At 43.4% G+C, this 24,603-nt stretch overlaps 1 protein-coding gene across 1 annotated transcript in view; it reads right to left on the minus strand.

The window, feature by feature from the left end:
- MAP3K2 (mitogen-activated protein kinase kinase kinase 2) overlaps nt 1–24,603 on the minus strand; it is a 473,685-nt gene that overhangs the window by 356,560 nt on the left and 92,522 nt on the right. Inside the window, exons 2-3 of the mRNA XM_085649955.1 lie at nt 15,682–15,747; nt 5,452–5,570 (exon numbers count right to left, since the gene is read on the minus strand). Of these exons, the coding sequence (XP_085506081.1) occupies nt 5,452–5,570; nt 15,682–15,685 (123 nt within the window). The 5' untranslated portion in view covers nt 15,686–15,747. The remainder of the gene's footprint in view (nt 1–5,451; nt 5,571–15,681; nt 15,748–24,603) is intronic.

Consider the following 24,603-nt stretch of genomic DNA (forward strand, 5'->3'; position numbering starts at 1 on the left):
GGCTGTTCTCCTCTAAAGATGCCAGTGAGCAAGGGCTTTGTAAGCCTGAAACACGTTTGGCGCATGTAACTGCTGGAAGGTGATGCTTTGTACCCCGCAATCCTCCCAAATCAGAAGGTGAATAAACGCGCTGTGTGTGGCACCTCAACTTTGAGCCTCTTCATTTGGATATATATATATATATATATATAGATATATATATATATATATATATACACACACACACACACACATATATATATATACACATATATATATATATATATATACACACACATACATATAAACACACACATACATACATATATACATACATACATATACATATATATATACACACACATACACATACATACATATATATACACACACATACATATATTCACTGAAAAAACCATAGGTTTCACACATGTTATAGTTAGCTGTACATTTTACTGATAAAAAACCAATGAAATTCCCCCGTTATAGTTACTGTAGGCAACTAACTCACGCGACCGCAATCCTCTGCTGATGCTAATACTGTATTTAGACACTTATTTGCCCATGTCTTCTTCCATTAAATTTTAGCTATACATATATTACAAATATTTTTTTTTCATAAAGACACATGTCATCAGCAGAGGATTACGGTCGCGTGAGTTATAGTTGCCTACAGTAACTATAACGGGGGAATTTCATTGGTTTTTTATCAGTAAAATGTACAGCTAACTATAACATGTGTGAAACCTATGGTTTTTTCAGTGAATTTGCAAGGTTTTTTAAATACTAATTCCTAACTATAACGTGTGTGAAACCTATGGTTTTTTCAGTGAATTTGTACGTTTTTTTAAATGCTAAGTTACTTTGCGCCATTCGTGGCGTGCGCGCCCACTTAACGCAGTTCGTTCCGTGCGCGCACGGTGCGCTTCGCGCACCGCGTGCCCTTCGCGCACCGCGTGCCCACGTTACGCTAGATGGGCCATGAACGCACGATGCGCTTCGCGCACCGTGCGCACATGGAGGTCATATGATGAGCATCGTTGTGACAGGTAAAATATATGTTTTCTTTATAACTGATGAGCCATGCAAAAAAGGTGCCCTTCGGGCACCTTTTGCACACGGGGTGGGGAGAATGTGGATATATATTTTTTTTTTATTATTTCTTACCGTACGCGTACGGTAAGCGTAATCGGCGAAATTTTCGAAAAAATTAAAATTGCCTTTTTTTACTTGGGGGATCGTTGGGGACTCCCTCGACATGGCTAGGTGCTTGGGAGCTGTGTAAACAGCCCCTTTACATGATTTGCACTTTGTTTTTCAACCCCCTGTCAGAGTGCGGGAGAGAAAATGGCGGCCGCCGCTTCCTGGTTTCGACCGATTCGAATGTTTACTAAGATCTAAGGGCCAATCAGAATCGCGCACGCCACCGTACGCGTACGGTAAGCGCACCGTAAGCGCACCGTAAGCGCACCGTAAGCTGGCTCAGATATATATATTGATTTAAAGGGTATTTTCTCAGAATCTACTGAACAGATTTACACCAAACCTACAAAAGGCACGTCCTTGACCTGAGGACTACCTCTCTGCCAAATTTCAAGTAATTCTGTTCAGCCGTTCGGGCTGTAGCAGCTACAGCCCGAACGGCTGAACAGAATATATATACATATATACATACATATATACATACATACATATACATATATATACACACACATACACATACATACATATACATATATATACACACACATACATATATTCACTGAAAAAACCATAGGTTTCACACATGTTATAGTTAGCTGTACATTTTACTGATAAAAAATCAATGAAATTCCCCCGTTATAGTTACTGTAGGCAACTATAACTCACGCGACCGCAATCCTCTGCTGATGCTAATACTGTATTTAGACACTTATTTGCCCATGTCTTCTTCCATTAAATTTTAGCTATACATATATTACAAATATTTTTTTTTCATAAAGACACATGTCATCAGCAGAGGATTACGGTCGCGTGAGTTATAGTTGCCTACAGTAACTATAACGGGGGAATTTCATTGGTTTTTTATCAGTAAAATGTACAGCTAACTATAACATGTGTGAAACCTATGGTTTTTTCAGTGAATTTGCAAGGTTTTTTAAATGCTAATTCCTAACTATAACGTGTGTGAAACCTATGGTTTTTTCAGTGAATTTGTACGGTTTTTTAAATGCTAAGTTACTTTGCGCCATTCGTGGCGTGCGCGCCCACTTAACGCAGTTCATTCCGTGCGCGCACGGTGCGCTTCGCGCACCGCGCGCCCACTTTACGCAGTTAGTGCCGTGCACGCACGGTGGGCACGCGGTGCGCTACGCGCACCGCGTGCCCACGTTACGCTAGATGGGCCATGTACGCACGATGCGCTTCGCGCACCGTGCGCACATGGAGGACATATTATGCGCTTCCTTGTGATAGGTAATCTGTTGAAATTTTATTGGGAAATGCTGTGATCTTATATGCCATGCACAAATGGTGGCCTTCGGCCACCATTTGCACACGGGGTGGAGAGAGTGTGGATTTTTTTTTTTACATTTTTTTTACCGTACGCGTACGGTAAGCGTACGGTAAGCGTAATCAGCGAAATTTTCGAAAAATAAAAAATTACCGTTTTATGCCTTGGGGGATCTTTGAAGACTCAACTAACATGGTTATGTGCATGGGCGCTGTCTAAACAGCCCCTTTATATGTTTTTGGCATTTGTTTATCAGCTCCCCCCTCAGAGTGCGAGAGAGAAAATGGCGGCCGCCGCTTCCTGGTTTCGACCGATTCGAATGTTTACTAAGATCTAAGGGCCAATCAGAATCGCGCTCGCGCACGCCACCGTACGCGTACGGTAAGCGCACCGTAAGCGCACCGTAAGCTGGCTCAGATATATATATTGATTTAAAGGCTATTTTCTCAGAATCTACTGAACAGATTTACACCAAACCTACAAAAGGCACTTCCTTGACCTGAGGACTACCTCTCTGCCAAATTTCAAGTAATTCTGTTCAGCCGTTCGGGCTGTAGCTGTGTCTAAAGGTCCTATGGAAAAATGCATGGGAAAAACGCGTTTTGGGACCCCCCCTTTTATCTCAGCCCCCGCTTGACGAATCCCCCCGAGACTTTCAGGGTAGGAGCGGAGCGTAGCGCCCCACCTATTTTGAAAAATTCGCGAGGATTCGTCGACCGGCGCAAAAGTTATTCAAAATAGAATGTTGCGGATTTCCTATGGAAATGTGGTCCTAACTATAACTACCTACTGGCGACCGCCAGTAGGTAATATATACACACATACATACAAACATATACCATCAAAGCTGTTGATGCTGCAGCTACAGCTCTGGGCAGGAACCTTGAGAAAATCCACACCTTTCCAGTAGCTGCTAAGGTTTCTTGGTTCTAAAATGGCTGAGTGTCATGCTGTATAAACTACTGTTAATCACCACTAATCGGTCTACAAATCCTGCATATAGAAATGTTAAACTACTGATTAACACAATCAACAATGCACTGAATGGAGAAGGGAACAAGGGCAGACATCTCCCAGATGTGCTTTCAATTAAGATACCTTATTCCAAGTCTGTACAGGATGGTAGTTCACATTGGCCTCAGAATGAAGTCCTCATAATTCTCTTTTTGGAAGGAATTACTTTCAAAGTGTATGCAGATTCCTGCTTACCCTAGACCTTTATCAATTAAGAAACGTTCTATGACAAATTCGGGAAAACATGCAGTTTAGATCTTCCTAACATCAGTCCAGGTGGTTACAACTACCTTCCTTTAGAAGGCATGTTGACCATGAATATTGCTATCAAATAGTTCAAAACAGTTGGCAAGGTGTACAGCACTAAAAAGGGTTCTAACCTCCTGGGGTGGAGATACCAACGAGATTTGGGAATCAAGTTGGATCCCAACAATGTTGACTAAGTGCTGCTGGTAGACAGGTCAATAACAGGATTAGATATTTGAAAAGAATTCCCTGAAGTGTTCTGATACATTAGGGCTCTTTAAAAAATTCGCTCACAAAATTAAATTAAAAATCAATGTCAAACCAGTGGTGCACAAAACACGACCAATCTCATTGAAAATGAGAGAATCTTTGAAGAAGAAACTTAAGTTAGAAACTGATGGAGTAATAGAACAAAATTAAAAGTTCCGAGTGGTTGGCTCCCATTTTCATAGAAGTTAAGGACAATGGGAAAAATATACTCTTCTGTGTTAATCTCAGGGATTTAAACACAAACATCTGAATAGATAGGCATCTTCTGCCCAAGATTAATGAAATGCAGAGCCACATTTGAGAAGCCAAAATCTTTACTTAAACTTTAGTTTAGAGTGATCTTTAAAACCATTATTATTGTATACAAAATGATGTACTCTTCTCAAAGGATTATATAGTTAAGAGATTATTCTGACATTAAACTCGAAGAGCAATCTGACCTGAAAAGAAATAGCATCTGATGATCCTCAAATCCCGCACCCTCAATTGGGTGACAGAACCCTCTCTGCCGCAGCTGCAAAATATTGGAATGTCCTCCCCTCTAGACCTCCGCAATATTCCATCAGGCACTTCAAAAAGACCTTGAAAGAGTTTCTGTTCAGCTAAGGTATCTCGAATAACTGTGTAGAGATCCCTGAAACCATTTATAGTGAACGCATGCTTGTTACAAAATACCTAAATCTAAAATGAGGGTAAAGACGCTATGCTCCAGTGGAGGGACATGAACAAGATTGAACAAGGAAAGCCATGAAACAAGCAACCAAATATGAGTGACAACAGAACTAACCAATGGTAAGCAATGGCTGGGCTGTAAATTCAAGTGAGGCGATACAAGGGAAAAGAGATGATTAGGGCAGCTGGTCGTTCTTTCCTTCAATCATAAATGCAAGTCCAATAATATATTGAATAAAATGTCATTAAAATTGTACTTGAGGTTCCAAGAATCATTTCTCACCAAGACTAGAGAAAGGGGAGATGGCTTACTTGATTGCTGAAAAGGGTCTCAAAGCACTGACATTTAACGTCACCAGAGAAGTGGGAATTGAGAATCATACATTTAAACACTGTGGGGAACATATCTGTAAGTGACAACGTAGATGCACTTGAATGAATTAATCTTTACATCTTATGGAAAAGGAAAAGAAGCTGAACATCTGACCCATTACATTAATAATCTCACATTGTAAGCAACAAAAAAATACAATTCATAAGTGTAGCTGATGTACTACAAAATAATCTGCATTATGTCTTGGGTGATGCGCTTGTTTATATTTACATCTTAGAAAACCTGGTTAAAATGCTATGTGTACAGCTTACCTCTACCACTGTGCAACTTGACTTACTCCATAGAGACCAATTTATATATGTAACAAGAGGTACTGTGTTTCTGCCATTTATCTTCCCAAATTTGAAAGCCGTAAGCATTTTAAACAGAATCATATTTTTATTACCTGCTTCTTGGGCGAAGAGGATTTTGCCTTTCCGGTTTCCTGCATGGACATGGCAGGACGGCTGGCTTTATGAAGGACAACTAGATCCTGCATAATGGAGTTTAAAGCTTGCTGCTCGTCTGTAGAAAATGGAAAAACAATTAGAATTAAGACACTGTACACAATGGTCTTTCCCTTCTAACACGCAGTTCTGGGACAGAGTTTTCATTTTCAGAAACATGAAGAGATATTAACAGGTAGACCAATGAACAATCAGTAACATTTAGAGCTATTCAGATATGATAGGGCCAGTTTCTAATTTGTTTAACTTCAGTATCCATTAGGCTCCAATTAGATGCAATGCTGATTTCCTCACATTCTCTGTGCAGCATGAGATCCAACTACCAAGGTCCTGGCATAAAACTGTGTAGAGTCACTGATATATACTGGCCTATGTGCTGGCCTCCTACAAAGAATGGGCATAAGAATCAAACAAATAAATGTACACTCTTGCCTGTACATGCATCAACTACTCGTGGAGCAGGAGATTGTCTCTTCACAAGTGCAACGGCGGTCCCTCACCAAGACCTTCATCACAAATGATCCAGTCAATGTTAACTTCTTACCTGACAGTCGGAGTGCTAGCAGGACAGTGCTACTTTAAAGGTTACTTTAAGCTATTCCTTCACTGTTCTCCACCAGTGGAAATATTCCACAGCTCTGATGAACTTACAGTAATGCTCTTTCAGGCTAGATCCAGAGAGCTTTCACTAGGAATCTGTGATCAGATGGAGTATCCACTGGAAAGAGTATTACTGAAGGTAAGTAAATTATTCTTCTGATTCCTACTTCTAACTGCAGATTCCTAATTTTACATTAGATATGAAAGCAGCAACTCCTGAAGGTGGAGGAACTGTGGAGTAAGCTCACACTACACAATACTGTAGGCTCGAACAAGTGAAGTGTCATTCCCGTTAGACCTGCTTGTCAAGGCCCTAGTGCTTCTTAAACGTGTGCACTGGTGCCCCTGTTGCAGCCCGGCACATGTCATGGACAGGCACTCCGTGTAATAAAGCAGGGTAGCAGGCTTGGTTCTGATGGAATGAGCACTCAGACTTTATGGAAGCTGCTTCTTGGACAGTGCATAACAGATCAGTGGACTATCCACTTTGACAGGGTTCTTTTCTGCACCATCTTCATTCCATTCTTTTGCCCTAGAGAACCCTACCTGATCATCAATCCCATAAACCTTGACATCAATGCAAAAGCTGAAAGCCGTTTTGTGGTCCAGCCACTGACACATCTCTTTTTTTCAGAGGCCGAGTATGGGAAAAGAATACTGGTAGGGTGATGGATTTCCCAACATGGAAGGAAGTCGCAACTTTCAGTAAGACAGCCGCTCACGTCCTCAGCACTATTACATCGAGGAGCAGTTGCACCTGATTGAGCCTGGAGTTCATTCACAAGATGAGCTGAGGTGATTGCGATGAGGAAGGCAGCCTTTAGAGTCCGAAGAAGCAACGAGCAGCTGAACATAGGCTCAAAGGGAGTGCACAAGAGAAACGTCAAAACCAAGTTAAGGGATCACTGTGGCATCAGAAAAGGTTTGGAGTAAGAACCTTTAACAGTGCCCATTAAATGTGCTTGCTGGGCTAAAGACAAAACAAACATCCGAAAGTGTGGATTGCATATGGGTCTGTTTTGCGGACTGCACACCAGGCTACAGGTTTGTCCCAGCGCCGAGTAAATGGACTTAGTGGAAAGACGTCTGGCAGCAAGGATAACATCCACCATTTCGAGTGGTAGATTGAACGCACTTAACTACTGCTGCTCAATCTCCAAACATAAAGGTGTAGACTGCACAGGTTTGGGAGAAGGACCTTGCCATGTTGCTGCAGTAGAAGATCCTCATGAAGTGGTAGCCCGGAGGGTAGATATGCCTCCTGGCCCAATCCGAAGCTTCTATGATGAGTTGGGCCCTGTTCTTGATCTTCAGAGCCAGAGGCAAGGGAGGCAGAGGCAGGAAAAAGTCCTGTGTCCAATCCAGCTGGAATGCACCTCCTAGTGAGTCTCTTCACGAAACTCCAATGTGTAAAACTCTTGACGCTTTCTGCTCTCTTCAGTGAAGATGCCCTACACTACCTCCGGATTTAGACATCATCAGTGGATCCACCAGATGTCGCTGGTTGAGCTCATCCATCCAGGCATTCACGTTTCCCGACAGGTGGAACATGATCAGTGAAATGTACTGGCCCTCTGACTCCACAGGTACAGAGCGTACTGGCACAGTACCTAGGACCAGACATTGCCCCCTGCTTGTTGCAGTACCACATCGCCATAGCTTTGTCTGTGAGAATCTGCACCAGCCTTCTCTTGTTGGACGAAAGGAAACGAATAGCTGGAAACAGATTGACATGGAGATGCGTTTGTCAGATAACTGATCTCCACCTCCCTAAGAAGGCCTCTCCAAACCAGCAGTAAGACATCAGTTACCACCGTCTGCTCCTGCTGGGAATGGGAAAAGGGCCTGCCGCTGACCCAACAACAGTTGCACAGACTCCCCTGAAGATGATGTGCAGTTTACTCCAAACTTTGAATGGTACCCAATAGGTTTCTTTTCAGCTGGACTAAGTGAAAATTCAAATTTCATTGCAGAGTCCTCATATGCCACCTGCCATTACTTGAGAAGAAGGATGCAGAAAGCTCAAATGCCAAAAAGCTTCAGAGCTACTATCACAGAGTTACAGCACCAAAGTGGAAATATTGGGACTTGAATGCCATGGACTCGCAGCAACAGAGGGAACACTCTGAACTGTACCATAGCCAGTACAGATCCAATAAAAGAAGTCGCTGTGAGGTGCCATGTGCGACTTTGACTCACTGACTGAAACTAATTGATGTTAGGAGGTTGACTGTCATATGGTGGTGGCTTACAACTCACTACGGATAGCTTGTCTTCAACCAGTCTTTGAGAACTGTTATCCCGACCTCTGAGAGGGGGAGCGACCAGCATCATCACTTTCGTATACACCTAAAGAGCCCTGGGGTGAGGGGGAAGGTTCTTTGGAGTAGAAAGAAACAATAGGACACAGCCATGCAGAACGTTTTGAAGGACTCCTCTAAGACGTGATGGGTCACCACCCTGGGGAAAAACTGCTGAATTTTGCCTATCACATGGCGGTTGTGTGTCACTAATGGCAAGCTAAAGCTGCTTGGTGACTGTTGCCAGGCAGGGAACTGGGAGGACAGGTGCTCTTGGTGGAATGCACATTTCCTGTCAGACCCAAGTCACTGGCCTCCGAAGGACTGGGATGATTGCAGCAGTTTGGAGGGATGCCAGCCCCCTAGGGTAGCCTCGACATTTCCTATATTGCAGAACAAAACATTTTTTAGGGGTCGAAAGACCCAACGAGCGTGCCATGGCCCTACTCTCTTTGAAATGCTCCAAGGCAGAATATGCCTTTTGTGAGTGAGCTATTGAAAGACATTCAAGAGAATGGACTGTACATGTTTTTTCAAAGAATCCTGTGAAGCACATACACGCATGCCAACCGCCAGCACGAATTATGTATTTGGCCATATCTTGACCATTCTGAATGGTTTGAGCCAGTGAGTTTGTAAGGTCTTTCAAGACTGTTCCAATAAACAAACTGAACTGACTGATCTCAATGATAGGGTAACCTTTGTTTTAGAAATACATTAATCTTCTTATATTTCCTATCTCGTGACGTCATGGGGAATGAATTGGGTTTAGTCTTGCTGGTTGAAGCCTGAACAGATTCTCTGGAGCAGAGAAAACAAGGTTTTCCAGGCACCAGTCGGTTACATCTGGCCACCTGCCTACTAACCAGCGGGGAAGTACAGGAGTTTGACCAGGTGCCCATAAAGGTGTCAGTGAGGGCTTCATTGAAGAAGAACAATGGCTCAGATGTGGCTGGCCCAGGCTGTAAGGTTCTGTAAGAAGGTTCTGTAAGAATATATTTCGTGACCAGCAGAGGGCATTTGCAGGTCCAAGACCTCAGCTGCTCATCACATTACCACTGTTAATGATGTAAATGGCCAGCTCAACCCTGGTTCAGGTGAAGTATCAAACCCACTGTCCTCTTGTAAGTTCATGTGAAAAAGGTCTCCATTATAAAGGGTGGATAAATCCTGCTCAACCCCACAAGCATGATCACTATCTCTGGGTGGTGGTAGGCTTTAGTCAGAATCAGAACTAAAAAAGATAATGGAGCCTCCAATGGTGCATCCGCTCTTCTAGAAGCATAGTATTAGAATCAGGTTGTAAGATGGCTGGTTGCAATTTAGTAATTTTGCAGTGTGGCATCGGTCAGGATCATACTGTAGTTGGTTCGAGGGCAGACATCAGAACAAGCACCAGATCCTCTGCCGATGTCAGCCAAATTGGTGCCAGCATCAATGAGGGAGAGACTGGTGCATGTCATCCAGTTGGAATGGAAGTCTGTATCGGAGTGAGTACATTGCCGTAATAGGTCCAAGGAAGTCAGACAGCACAAGTGCAAATTCGCCACCTGTAACCTAATTCAGGGCCCCTGCAGATCCTTGGGGTCCAAAGCTGCAAAATATCTTCAACATGGCCTGTCTAAATGTCTCAATCTGCTGCGGCGTCGCTGATGGCCCAGGAAATTAAGGGTGCAAAGGACCAATTGTGGAGTCAGTTACGCAACTTGAGGGCCGGAGGAAGATAGACAACACTTATGCATCTTATCTTTAAATAGAAAGTGTCAAGATGTGGTCAAGTTCCGCTTGGTATTCTTGAGTTTACATTTAGACTAAGATTTTGACTTACCGGAGTACTTAAGACTATGAAGTTGACCTCGAGAGCAGGATCAAGTCTGCAACTTCCTGAGTCCGGCGGCGTACAGCTCTGTTACTCGTCCCAGATCGCCTTCGGGTGCATGAAGGCGTGCTTGCCACACAACTTGGAGCCCTTCCTTGGGCCCAAACACTACTAATAAAATAAGGAAAAAGACAGTGTACTAGGGAACGATGTGTACTCCTACAGGACCTTCACAATGTGTGTCTACACATTGTGAAGGTCCTGTAGGAGGATACATCGTTCCCTAGTACACTGTATTTTTCCTTATTTTATTAGTTGTCGGAAGGCTGACAAAAGTGGAGAGCTGAGCTCCGGATCCATACCAGCATGTAGAGGTGAAGTTTATATGCAGCTCCACTCCTCCACATCTGGGGCGGTAAGGAGTCAAAGCGAAGCTGCACAGTGCCATCCAGCGACGCGCAGGAGCATTGCTAGTGAAAGTTTTCCAGATCCAGTTTGGCACCTGGGGATTATTCTAAAGTGAGAAATCTATGGTTTCAACTATCCACCATAAATAAGATGGATTGGATGAAGGCAGAACTGCCATTTTAGGCCAAAAATCTAGCTCTGTAGAACATATAACCTGATCTGTGCATTACTAGATGAGGGAGCCTAAGCAGTGCAATGCTTGCAAAATGTGTGTGGTGTAGGCCGCGAATCACGATACATATGTTCAATACTTCAAGGATATATGTGTAGCGACATAGGACAGTGCAACAGGAACAATGGCGCTAAAGGTGAGCAATGATAGGAAGGGTTGTAGGACTCTCTTCCCAGCATAGACTCAAGGTTCATTCCACTAAAGAGGTCAGATGTAAGCCTTGCAATGGTGGTCAGAGAAGCAGATGTGGCAATGCAAAACTGGAACCACCAGATCAATACTCTGGCCTGTCCCCGATATTCTTAATGAGTCTCCGAATAAGAGGGAAAAAGGAAAGGACTAAATTAATTTCCTCCTCCAACTGAGCTCCTGGTCATTCTAGAGAAACACAGGAGCCCTGCCCATCCAGGAGACGAACCTGTAATTCTGGCAGGTGGCAAAAGCATCAATGGCTGGGAGCACTAGAGCCTTTTGCAGTCTGCCAATACTTTTTGGGTGAGCTACATTCTCAAGGGGGGGGAATAAACCTAGCTAGGCTGTTGCTTTTCTGTTGTCTACATTGTCTATTTTTCTGTTGTCTCCATCCACAAAGCAGACTACCATCGGGGGCATTTCCTAGGTAGTGAATCATTATAACATTTCTACCTCCAGCTGGAAGAGTTGCTGGCAATAAGCAACCTAATTTTCAAACGCTTACGTCGGCCATGTTGTTCGGGTAAACATTTGCCCTTTTGGTCATGACCTCTATATAAGGGAGGCTTATGGGGCTTGCACGCTTCCAGCTCCAGCAAATCTGTATGGGAAAAGAATCAGATTTATTGGCGTGATCCCTGCCCTGTTCCAAAATAGAGGACTATCCTAACCTCATGCAAACATTCCTGGATAATAAATGTAGTTAGGGATACCAACAGGGTAAAGTGATACAGACTGTGGCTTGGGTGGAGGTGCTAAAGGGGCTGCAAAGCTTTTTAGCACCACTGGAAATACTGCAGTAGTTGGACAAGATGAAGATTTCTGTGGTGCTTGTGACAAGATTGGAGCATTTGGAAACAAGGGTCGTTCCAATGAAATCTGGTAAAGCAATGGTAGATTCAAGGTGTAGGAGCTGGAGGACTAGACTGACAGACAGGAGATAAAATGCAGACCTAAACAAGCTTCTATGGCAAGGTGGCAGGGGCACTGTGGCCCTGGACGATAGTACAGATGTCTGGCAGAACTCAAAGAAGTCTAACATCATGGTTCTGAGTTCCCTAACTTTCCTCAAAAGAATACGGAGACAAAATGAATGCAGTCCTTTTTAAGGAAAAAGTGGCACCGGTAATGACAACATGGAGCTGGTGAGAAGAAAATATAGATTGACATCAAAGTCCTGGCGCAACTAAAAAATTACAAGAGACAAGGCCATCCACTGAGACCCTGCATATCTGATTCACGCTATGTAATATTGTAGAAGATGGCTGTCTCCCAAGAACAGGAACTTGACAACCAGTATTTCTGCAATGTAATACTTGATCTAATCAGATAAATTGGAGTATGAGAATGCACATTTGATAGAACGAGGGACAGCGAAGACCTTTATGGAACATGGAGGTGAGAAGAACTAACCACAGAAGTTGCAATTAACCACACAATGACACCATCAATGTTGTTCGAACTGAACTTGAACCAACTCTGTTATACCGTCTAATTCACAAAGTCATTCTGTGTCTTGTCCTGGGACCAAAAAAAGGCGAAGTTTATGCTTCTTCAGAATCCCAAACAGGACTGAGATTTCTCTTGCCAAGTGTTAGGTCTAGATGATAGAAGGTTTTCCCTTCCTGACCATCCCAGGGCAGCAGCGCACTATCCTCACAAGATAGCACAGTACTTTTGCCATTCATATACTATGAGCTGTCACTATGACAACTCTTTGTAGCATCAGTTGCTATAAATATTTACTGACTGTACTGTTTGATCTAACAGTCTCAGCGCTTCAATTTAGGACGCTTTTTTGTGTTGTCTGCATGAAATGATTTGATATTTTTAAGTTGTCATATTGTGCATTTTATGAAGGAGTTAATTTTTTTTAAAAGCATTTGATATCTATTCATTTACAATTTACATTCCAAAATATTAAGCAATGAATGGAGAACCCCAACTATGGCCACCATTCTACACTGGGATTCCTCAACATCCTGAAACAATCCTGCATTGCCTTCCTCCCAAGGAACAACTAACGGCAACAAAGTGACCACGTGTCTCAAGATAACTTATGGTTTACATTTTTTTTTTTTTATGGAAAACAAACCAAATCAAAAACTGGTGTTTAACAGACAGCATTCTCTTTAAAAGAGAATGGGTTATGTTCTGCCTTGGTGAATCAAGGAGATCACAGATTACTTGTAATATTGCTCGTGTAAGGGGGCATAGGTAAAGTAGCAATAAGTAATAAACACCACTAATGACATATGTAACTAAATTAAAATGAAGAAGCTTAGGACATCTTACTTTTACTATCTGAATAGTTTACCTTAATCAATGGCATGTAGTGTCATAATCTCTATTAATTAGGCTAAACCTGTAGGGACGGGACTATACTATACTCAGGAAGACATAGTTAGCTATATGGGTCAATGTTAGTCATCTATAGTAAAATTGTAGGGCTCATAAAAATTACTGCACAGCTCCAAAAACATACACACTCCAACTGGGGAATGTTTAAGTCTATATATAACCATAAATCCACTTTATAAAAAATACAGAATGACACATTGTTTATAATAGTTGGTGGTGTGCAAAAAAGGCAGAGGGACGCACACGACTGGGTTCATTCATTATCCACGTTGCCACCTCCATACTTTCACAAACCATTGTACAAGCGGGAGCTCCCGCTTCACTGTAACTGGCATCGCCTATGTGTAGAGTAGCCTTATCACTGTGTTTAATGAAACCGTATAGGTAGCACCAAGATTTACAGTGTGCACAAACTGAGTACATCCACACCCCTCCTTTATGACGAGAATAGGAAAGATTGGTAATAAAGAGCAAATGTTTAAAATATACACCAAATGCACAAAACTGCAACAGTATGACAACCTGACGGTTAATGAAAATCAAGATGTAACCCAATAATTACTGTGCTGATGAAGGTGTCTTGCAGTTGCACCTTCAAGAGAGCAAAGTACCAATACTTTGTTGTCTTACTAATGTACAGGAAAACACCACTATAGGATTGCTTCTGCCAGAGTGTGGATGTTTATCTAGAGGCTTTGACTGTTATTTCTTGAAGTACTACTTAAATGTTTTGCTTTTCTTAATGTTGTTTATAAATTGGTACAGTTCAGAACGAAGTGATAATTTGAATGCAAATGTATCAGAAATCACCTAGAAGGGACTCCAATAAATTATTTAATTAAACCTGTGCCATTTGAACTAGGTTGCAGCTTTCCTACTTCATGCTGTTCTCCACTCGACAAAGCGAATTAACATACATGTGGATTCCCAATATCCTTCATCAATGGTTAAAGATTAGATCCAAGATGTTACATATACCTTACATAGCAATAGTGAAATTTATTATTTTGAAAGAAAGACTTGAGAGGGAAAAGTGACACTATCTGATGGGTAAGAGGTGCGCATGGCAGTTCCACGATCACAGACAGATGACTGATGATCTTACAACTACTCAACTGTTGGATAGATTGATAACAAAATTCGGTAAAGAATGGTATAAAAAAAATAACAGTGGGGAACATGTTTTGGTATGGTTGATAACGTTTTTGCTACATAGTTTCTTTAAAAACTCCCCTGTTCGTCACTCCAATATAACTTTAAAATTTAAATATAGTGACTTTTGAAATACTTTGTTTGTGTATGTGCACCTAGTACAAACTTACATTCATTCATTAACAGAAAAATATTTTGTTAGAGAATGGACTCGCAGTTGAGCACACACTCACAAAAAAAATCTTATTAATTCTAAGAACTGAACAAAAAGCTGTAGTATTATGGAAGACATTAAAAAGTTTCTTTGCAGAATAAACTGATGATTAAATTGGAATGTAACTTACATTAAATATAATTAAATGTACTGAGTTTTATTTCCAACGTGAATATCAAAAACATTGGTAGAGTTTTATATCATTATTTCACACCTGTAGTTACTGTACTTGAGTAAGCTTGGATACCTGATGATGCACCAGTTACATAGAGTTGAGTTTGTGCTTTAGGTACTTCAAACTTGAACGATGTGATTGTGTTTAACAGTGTTTAAACGGAGTGCAATCAGCACACAATATTTTCATTTTTTGACAGGTAGGAGGAAGTGCCTGTCTCTAAACCACGTTCGTAACAAAGGCCAGATTTGATATTTTTTTTAGAGTGAAATTTAATCCACTTCACACCAAACCTAATTCGATTCAATCTTAACACTAGTTTTCACGCTGCTTGGAACTAGACTACTAGTTTTCACTTGGCAAAATTCAAAAGTTTGAAACAGTAACTACTGTTTAGGAAATAAATGTTGATCTAGTTAGTATTATTTTACTATTGGTCAATGCTTATGACAGACTACGATGGTCAGAGTGGTTGGATTCTAAAAAAGTGACAAAGGCTATCTTAACACATTTGGTGTCGAGACTCCTGCATGAGCATGTTTGACAACAATTTCTGACATCCTTAAGAACGTACAATAAACAATTACAAGTGACATCTACAAAACACAGGCAACAACAACATAGGTCCATATATTACCAGTCAAAGACAATGATAAAAGTCAAGTTTTGATAATGTTTATTCTCAATAAAAAAGTTTGATCAATATTTAAACTTACCCATGGCGTCGGGGAGCCAGTTAACATATGGTCAAATGAATAAACCGCCCATCAGAACTCCTTTTTCTAAAAGAAACAAACATTTGCTTTACAATTTGAACTGATATGACATTAAACAAACAAAGTTTGAAATACCCTACTGATACAGATGGAGTGCGAGCAAAGCTTGAAATGCAGTACATTTGGCAATTAACTGAAATCAACCAATGAATTTGCTAAACTTAAAAAATGAAACTTGAAGACACGCAAGATCCCAGATATATTATGTAGTCTCATTGTATCTAATAGCAGGGGGTGACAAAAGGTCAGATAATGGCTTTAACCCCTTTGATGTCACATCAGTATGAACATAACAGCATCAGAAAGCTATAGCACGCTTCTTTTAACACCTTTCCATGTATACCTTCCTCCTCCCTCTGTCTCTTTCACATTTTTTGAACTTGTAAGAAAGTGGAGGTTTATGCAGTGAGTCTATTTAGGCTTCACTATGTAATACTCACACAATATTGCTACGATGGTCCTTGGATTCACAATAATAAATCATTTGCTCAGTCCTGGTAGTGTGGCAAAGAGCAGTCAGGCTTTACTAGAGGAGTATATGTTAAGCATTTCAAAGTACCAACATGGACAATAAGTAATTGCACGACTCAAAAGAAATTCAACACCGATGTATAAAAATATAGCAGATTTTTTATAAACTTTGATACCAAAACTGAGTCAGATAGGTATAACCGGAGTAATGGATTCCAGATGCAAAATTAAGTCAATACTACAAAACTTTAGCATTGCGGTCAATGCTAAAAAGCACTAGTGACAATCGGTCACTGTAGGTTGAGTTGCGTGGAATCCAAGGAGGGTAAAGGGGATGCGGGTCCCAGGACCAAGCTACAACAGTCAGTATGACTTTATCTGGCTCGAGAAGCCTGGCTGCAGAATTGTGCTGGCTGTCCAAGGTGCCGAAGTGGGAGCCGAGGAGGAGCTGGTTTCACCTCTTACATGGTGCTAGTGAGGAAACGGGTGCAAAAAGTCGAAACAACGCATCCGCTGCTGATGTCTGACGAAGGTGCTACGGTGTTTCCTCGAGGAGCAGCGTCGGGTAAAGGCGGTGGTTTCTAGGATGGCCAACAACAAGCCTAGGCAGCAGTAAGGTAAGCAAGAAATGGTTTCGATGTCCGGAGGAAAACGGTAGCCGCATGTAACTTGTTGGAGGTCAGGACTACGTTTCCCACATTGCAATGGACCGTCTACTTTAGGGTGACCCCCTCGGACTGCCTGATGGTCAGCGATACTTTTGTTTGGGTACGCTGTTTTTACCTGCAGTGTACTGGGGACTAGGGCCACTAGTCCAGGGGAGTCTGGAGTTGCCTTTGGCTCTCAATTGGGGGGTCCCTCTGTCTTAGTCCCGGAACGAGTCGTGCAGTAACAGCAAGGTTGGCAAAGACGCAAAGTATCACACCTTTGCTTAGTACAGATCCTATTGTTGCACACCTAGGTCTATTCTTAGTCCTCTGTTGCAAGTCAAATTAGAAGTGAGGTTCTGGTGTCTGGGGTGACCCTTAAATAACCTGTATTTAAAGGCGTTAGGGGTGTGAGTGCAAGCGGCCAATGGGTTACTTACCCCAGGGGCTAATCTGTACCTGAGGTGACCTGATCCAGTGGTGTGTGTCACCATTGCTACCCAGAACCATCTATTCTACCACTTTTAAAAATGGCAGAGGTCTTCCTCAGCTGTATAGACAAGGTAGCCCACCCTAGGGGTGTGGCTAGCCTTCTGGAGGTATACATCTCGTGACTACATGATTTTCCCGCCTGTCTCGGTGCAAATGTGCCTGGGGGCAGGGGAGGCTTGTTTACTACTTTGGGAGGCACCACGGATGCATATCAGAGGCAGAGAATGCTTTGAAGCTCACCACCTTGATGTGCCACTTCACTACCCATCCTTTCAGGGAGGGAGGAGTCACCTTCTGGTTGCATACCACAACAACTCTGGTACGAGAATCAGCTCAGGGGTAAGGAGTTAAGTTGTTTGATGGCAAACAAGACATATTTCGGCAGTACCATAATGGAGCTGGCAACCTCGGGGATACCAGTACGTTATCCTATGGACCGATGATCACTTATAGCGGTTATTAATTAAAAAGGCTGCTGTAGGAACATATAAGCTTGTACTTACATGTCTTCACCTTGAATATAATGCACCCTGCCTCCTAGGCTAAGGAGGCTACCTTTGAGGTGACTGGTATATATTAAAAATAGTGCTTTTATCAAGCAACACTTGGTGAGGGCAAAGTCGAGTTCGAGCAGTTTGCACTACTCCTGCAGTCTACAATTGCAGGACTGCGGTCATGTTTTCTTGGGTAAATCACGGTGGCACAAACAGTGCTTCAGGCCCTGGTGATCCCTTTAACCACCATGCCCTTGGCACCACTGATACCATTTACCAGGGATTTATAAGGGGGTCACCAATTTACATACATCAGTTTTAGGAAGGGAGCCCTGGAACTGGGGACTGGTTAGCAGGCTCCAGTACACTTTCAGAGTAACTCAAACTGCAGCCCTGGAAGACCTGGATTCTCCCATTTTATTGTAACACGAATCAGGTGCAGAATTTGCTTGGGAGGCTGGATAGGATTACGACTATGCCAGCAAGAATTTTGTTCACTAGCGAGAGGAGGAAGAGCAGGTTATACCAGTGAAAAGAGTGGAACACGAACAATGTAATGAAAATGATTAAAGCATTAACATTTTTCATCCTAAAACTCCAAGTGACAGACAACTGAGAAGGTCAAAGTTCACACTAGCACAAAGTGTCAAAACGGCCGTGGCCCGCCCACGCGTGATTGATTCCCCGCCCATGCGGGGGAATTAATCAGTGGGCGGGGTCGTGACGAGCCCCACCTCGTCATGAGCACAGCTCCACTGTGACTCATGACGAGTTGGGCTCGTCACGAGCACCGCGGTCCCCCCCTCCCACCCGCGCCGTGGGGGAATTACCCCCGCGGGGAAGGGGTTAAATACTGCTTTCAATTAAAGACAAACTTGTTTAATAAGCAAGGAAAAATGCACGAGATACAACTAGTGAACACTGCAACTTTCCGGAAAGATAATGGGCATTTTAAAGGTAAAGAATAAGCCCTTTTTCAGATGGCAGACTCTAAGCCATCAACTGAAGCGCTTCGGTCACGTAGGGAATCCTTTTCTAACTTTTAAAACTTTCCATCACTGGCCCTATCCACATTCAGTACACATGCTACATTAAGTTAATAAAATATGGTAGTACCGTCTCTAACATTACTAGACATCCTTGTGTCCAGCCACTAAGCATCGATTCTCCTCTTTAAATGTGTTGGTTACCTCATGCATTCATTTGAAATTCCCACATATGACACCACAGCTTCTTCTTACTCACACCTCATTTAGTCCTATTTAACCAACCAGCATAAACCTTCACATTAGTTTTACACCCTTTCAATTTCTCAAAAGAGCCATTCCAATGCTGCGCAAGGTGGGCAGTCTTGAGATGGTGAAATCAGGATGCAATGTGCTCCTTGACACCGTCTGAAAGGTATCCCTCTATCTTCTCTGACATCAACTGAACGACATTAATAGTGAAGTATTAGAAAACATTCTCTATGGAAAACATTTCCTCACAAGCTTTGATGTCAGTGCAAAAACGCCTTAAGAACAATTCACTAACCCACGGTAATTATTTTTCTTGTTGATAATCTAACTAACTAATAGTTTCTCATCTAAGACAATCCCCACAGGTGCAAGACTGAATCCGGAGCATTTTTTAGCAGTGCTTCCGCATAGCACTAGGTGATGTTGTGCAGCTCTCCTCCTGTGTTGGCTCCATATCACCCAAGAAGAGAGTGGAACTGCACATAAGTGTCACCTCTGCATGCTGACATTGGTTTATGGTCTATACCCTTTCTGCACCCTCAGGTGTGTGAAGAACTGTGGGTTACAATGTGCTGAGTACTAACTTGGGATCCTTTTTTGAGGTTATAAAAAAGACCATTTCACGGAATGAGGATATGAGAGGATAGTGAGGAATCTGCAGTTAGATGGAGCAGCCACCAGAAAAAGTATTACCAAAGATGAGTAACCTCTGATGGATACTTCTAACCGCAGAATCCTCACCTTAAAACATACACCAATAAGTACCTCCCCAAAGAGACCGATCTGTGGAGTCAGCTCAGACCCAAACATCTTGCAGAACTGAGAGGGTAAAGTCTCCTTCCTGTCAAATATGGCTGTTAAGGCAGTAGTGCTTTATGAATGTATGAACTGTTCTCCAAATCACTGCCTGGCTGATATCAGGGATAGGTAGCACTCGCGCCAACTCAGTGATAGCAACCTTAGCCATGGTGGAATGGGATCTTAGACCTTCTGGGGAATGCTTCTTGGCCAGCGCGTATCAGATCCTAATGCACAAGACTATCCACCTCAACAGGCCTTCTGTACAGTTTCTTTGTCCAGAAACCCCCAAAAATAGTTGATCGTCTATGACCCGTGGAATGATCTATGTAGAGAATAAATAACTTTTCAGGTTCAACCAATAGGGACCACTGGTAAGGGGGGAGTAAAGAAAGCTGGTAGATTAGAGCAATAGATCACCCAATGTGGACGAGAACCACAGCTTTTGGTAAGAAGGCTGTGAGAAGTTGGCTTGGTATATGATGTCCAATAGTTATAGTGGGTACCTTGCACCAATCCAAACAACCCTTATTGATGATTAGGTTAAAGACAACCTTTATTGAAAGCTATGCCAGTGGTAGCTATGGAGAGCAGCTTTCAGGCTAAGTCTTGAAGGAGTGTAAAGCAGCTTGGTTTACCAGATTATAACCTCTTGAATTACTAAATAAAAGGAGATCCACACAAGGTATATATAAAATATATGTATATTTCTAAACGCTCACTACTAATCTCTTTATGAGATTAGAGTCCAAGATACACAATAATACAGTTCTAAAACGACAGTAAATAGCACAATATACAACGGGCCCTAGGGGCGGACCAAACCATATATTAAGAAAGTAGTATAAGAACCACGACTTGAGTAGACACAGTGCCTAGAGCACGTAGAATCGCTGGGACCCCAAGGAACCACCCAAGGTAGTGACACAGGAGACCCACGGGGGACGTGTGCAGTGAAAGAACACAGCCACGAGCCCCGTATACTATTCTATGGGAAAGTCGCGGTTGGAATTTTAGAAGTTAAGGACACTTAGGAGAGGACTTTGAGCAAACCCCTTTAGACTTAGGGGGTTCTAGGGCCAGCACCCATGGGAGCACCAGAGTACTCGAGTTTTCCTCACCAAGGGAAGCCGGGTGCATAGGTGTCTAATGGTCTCGGGAATCGTCATTGATTTCAATGGCGATCTGCTGCAAAGTGCTGCTGCCAAGAAGGAGAAAAGTGTCCGGTGTGATCCAAGACTGGATCAAAGATCAGAAGAACCTGAAAGCAGAGGGAACAGAGTCTGGGTCACTTGCCAGTGACCAGAGGCACGATATACGACTGCCCACCGATGTCGGGTGATTCAGGTGCGAAGAGCTGAAGCTTGACTCTGCAGCCAGGAGGCGTCGATGACGACCAGGAGCTGGATTCGAGCTGTCCCACGAAGGATGTCAAGTGCTGCGGTGTCGGTGCCCGGATTGGACCCACCCAGCCTTGGCAACAGCAACCCACGCAGAAAGAGAAAAGATCCTTCAGTGCGGACCAGCAAGGTCCTGGGGACTCCCCCAAGCGATGCAGAGTCAGGGCACGTCTGGATCAACCAGGTAAGCCCAATTAGAAGTAAAGTTTCCTGTACAGGGACCCACCAGTCGACGGACTAGGGATCGCAAAGGGAACTCGAGAGAAAACACAAAGGGCCAGCTCACGGACCACTCGTGGAGTGTAGGCGGGCAATCTTCGGTGCAAATGCTGCAGGAGTCGTTGGAAAGCTGATGCTTCTGCAAAGTGACGCGGTGTCTTAGGGGGTTCAGGTTGCACGGTCGCAACGAGGGATACGGGCCTCAAACTTGCTGTGGGCACTGATCGGCCTCTAAGACTAAGGAAGCCCACCTCCTGTGTTGCAAAATTCTTCAGAGTCCGGCGGGAGCTTCGGAGATGCAAACCGGTCAGATGCATCTTTGGTGCCTGCCTTGCAGGGGAGTAACTCCTTTACTCCAAGGGAGATTCTTCAGTCATCTAGTTCAATGTAGATCGAAGTTCCCGGATTCAGTATCAGAGTTTCGTACAGGTGTAATCTAGAGTCTTGTAGCCAGGGATTCCTTTTTTAATTGCCAAGGAAGCGGTGGGACAAACTCAGGGACCCACCTATGGGAGGGTCAGGAAAGAGGGGTGGCTACACACATTTCCTTTGTCCAGTTTCGCACCAGAGCAGGGGCTGGTAGCCCCTGCAACCGGTTTGAGCTGGACTATGCACAGGGACACCAAATGTGCCCCCAGTGCTGAACTTCAAAGCACTCTTGGAGTGCACCCACCCAGCCCCAATACACTAAAGCCTGTCTGGGAGGTGGTGACACCATCCTGTGACAGGAAACCTATTGTCCAGGACTCCGCTACCAGTGTTTTGTCCAGCAGCAGGAGGGCAGACTCCGGTCTGTGGCTGGCAGCATCCATTTTGTGATGTCAGGGCTCAGTTAGCTGGTACCGGGTATACCGGTGCGGTCATGTCTCTCCCTCTAGAAGGGTGGGATCATACTCCCACACCAGTTACTGGCGTGCCATAGGGGTAACTGATAGGTTTATATGTGCAGTGATATGGAGAGATATGGTGAACCTATATCTCAGTAAGAGGTGCATGCACCACCTTACCCAGGTTGCAGTAGCAGTCCTGTGGTGTCATTTTGGCAGGCTTCCCAGGGGTGGCATAATACATGCTGCAGCCCCTGGTAGGCCTCTGGGGTACCTATGCCCTGGGTACATAGTATACTATATACTAGGGACTTATAAGGGTACACCAGAATCCAATCTGGAGTGTACCTAAAGTACTGGTAATCAATTTAGAGAGGAAGCAGCTAGGCTGGGGTCCTGGTTAGCAGAGCCCCAGCCAGACTAACGTCGAAAAACAGTGAAACATCAGCAAAAAGTGGGGGTAACTATAAGAAGCAGATCCTACTCTCCTACAAAGGCCACTCGAGTCCTCAGCACCAGCTTGTCTGTAAAAAAATAGATGGTGTAGGGCAGCTGCACTAACAGTATCTGCAGTTCATTCAAGCAACAATCCTACATAATTTCAATGAAGAGCATTTTTCAAGGTTAGGAGATCAAGATGTGCATAGGCTCGAAGGGCATACACGGGAGGATTGTCAAGACCAGGTTAAGGCAGCAACAAGGCATTACAACCTGCTTGGTAGGGAAAGTTAGTCAAACCTTTCATAAAACTCATCACAACAGGTGATTTGAACAAGGACATTTGGCCACGGCAAAATGTTGCTGGGCTAAACACAAAACAAAAGGGCATCAGATATTTTCAGCTGTAAGGGGTCAGAGGCCAGAGCACCACATCAAGCAAGAAATCTTTCCAGTGCCTGGCAGAAATGGATATTGTGGCGGGCTTATGTCGCTGAAGACGACATCTACCACCCGAGGTGGCAGATCGAAAGCAGTTAACTGCAACTGCTCAATCTCCACAAATGGAGATGTAAGTTGCATATATTTGGGTTAAGGACTAGCTACAGTGGTATATTTGTAGGTTTGTGGGCGCCAATAAGAAGAATAACACTGATTAAATTAGTTAGGATAGCTATATCTGGGTGACGGTGCTCGTAGGGTGGGGAGAACCATTAGCCTCCTCAGAATTCAATCTCTGTGACCAAGGCCAACAAAAACATTCAAACATTTTTTACATATCCCCAGCACTCGTCCGAACAATAACTTTTCAGATAAGAAATCAGAGTACAGAAATAAGCACAGAGTATCTTGAATGCAGGTAATATTTTGTGTTCTTTATTTCCTGTGTGTCTCCAGGCTGAAAGATCTCTTAAGACAGTGGCAGCCGACACGTGTTTCGTCGCAAAAGGGTAATATCCCGCGACTTTTTCAAGGCTCTGTCTTTTAAATAAAAGCTTATAGATCGTGGTTTGAATTCCGTCCCACGGGGGATAAAATCATCTTAATCATAGCCGTATGATGTCCAAAGGTCAGGATGCTGAACAATATCACATTTAGCGAATCCCGTGTATAGATGAAGGAGTGTCGTAGGATCGAGGACAGTCTATTTCTCCAAAGCAGAGTATGGTGCATTTCAGAGCCACCAGGTTGACTTAGGCCCAGTTGTTCTTTAGGTCCTTCAGCACACAAGGCAGGAGAGGCAGTGGAGGGAATGCATCCAGGTATACCCTTATCCCATTCCACCCAGAATGCATCTACTGATGAGTGCTCCTACAGAGACTCCAACATGCAGAATTGTTCACACTGCATGTTCCTGACATTGGTGAAAAAGTCTAGCCAGGGTTCCTCTCTGTGGTGGAAGATATCCTGCACCATTTTGGGATGTAAACACACCTTATAATCTGCAAGATGTCTGCTCAGTTCATCCTCTCTGGCATTCAGTGACCCTGCCAGGTGGTTGGCAACCATAAAGATGTCCTGGAGCTCCAGCCAGCTCCAGAGATGCATAGCCTCCTGGCACAGGACCTCACTCACCCATGCTTGCTGCAGTGGTGACCTTGCAGTGTTTAAATTGTAAAATAATAAGTGCCAAGGCCTAAAACGTTGGCTCCAAAGCTGCCACCATCACTGCAAAAGGTTGTAGTGCTGAATATCAAGGTTATGTAGTTTTGATTCACCCACATGTATCGTTAATCCATCACCATACACTCACTGCCACTGTTTTTCAGTCTCTCTTTACTCCTCTTCCCCCTACTGTATTTTTCCCTCTATTGTTCTGGGTCAAAGTCTGATGTGGA

Source organism: Triturus cristatus, chromosome 3_2, assembly GCF_964204655.1.
Source record: "Triturus cristatus chromosome 3_2, aTriCri1.1, whole genome shotgun sequence".
NCBI lineage: Eukaryota > Metazoa > Chordata > Amphibia > Caudata > Salamandridae > Triturus > Triturus cristatus.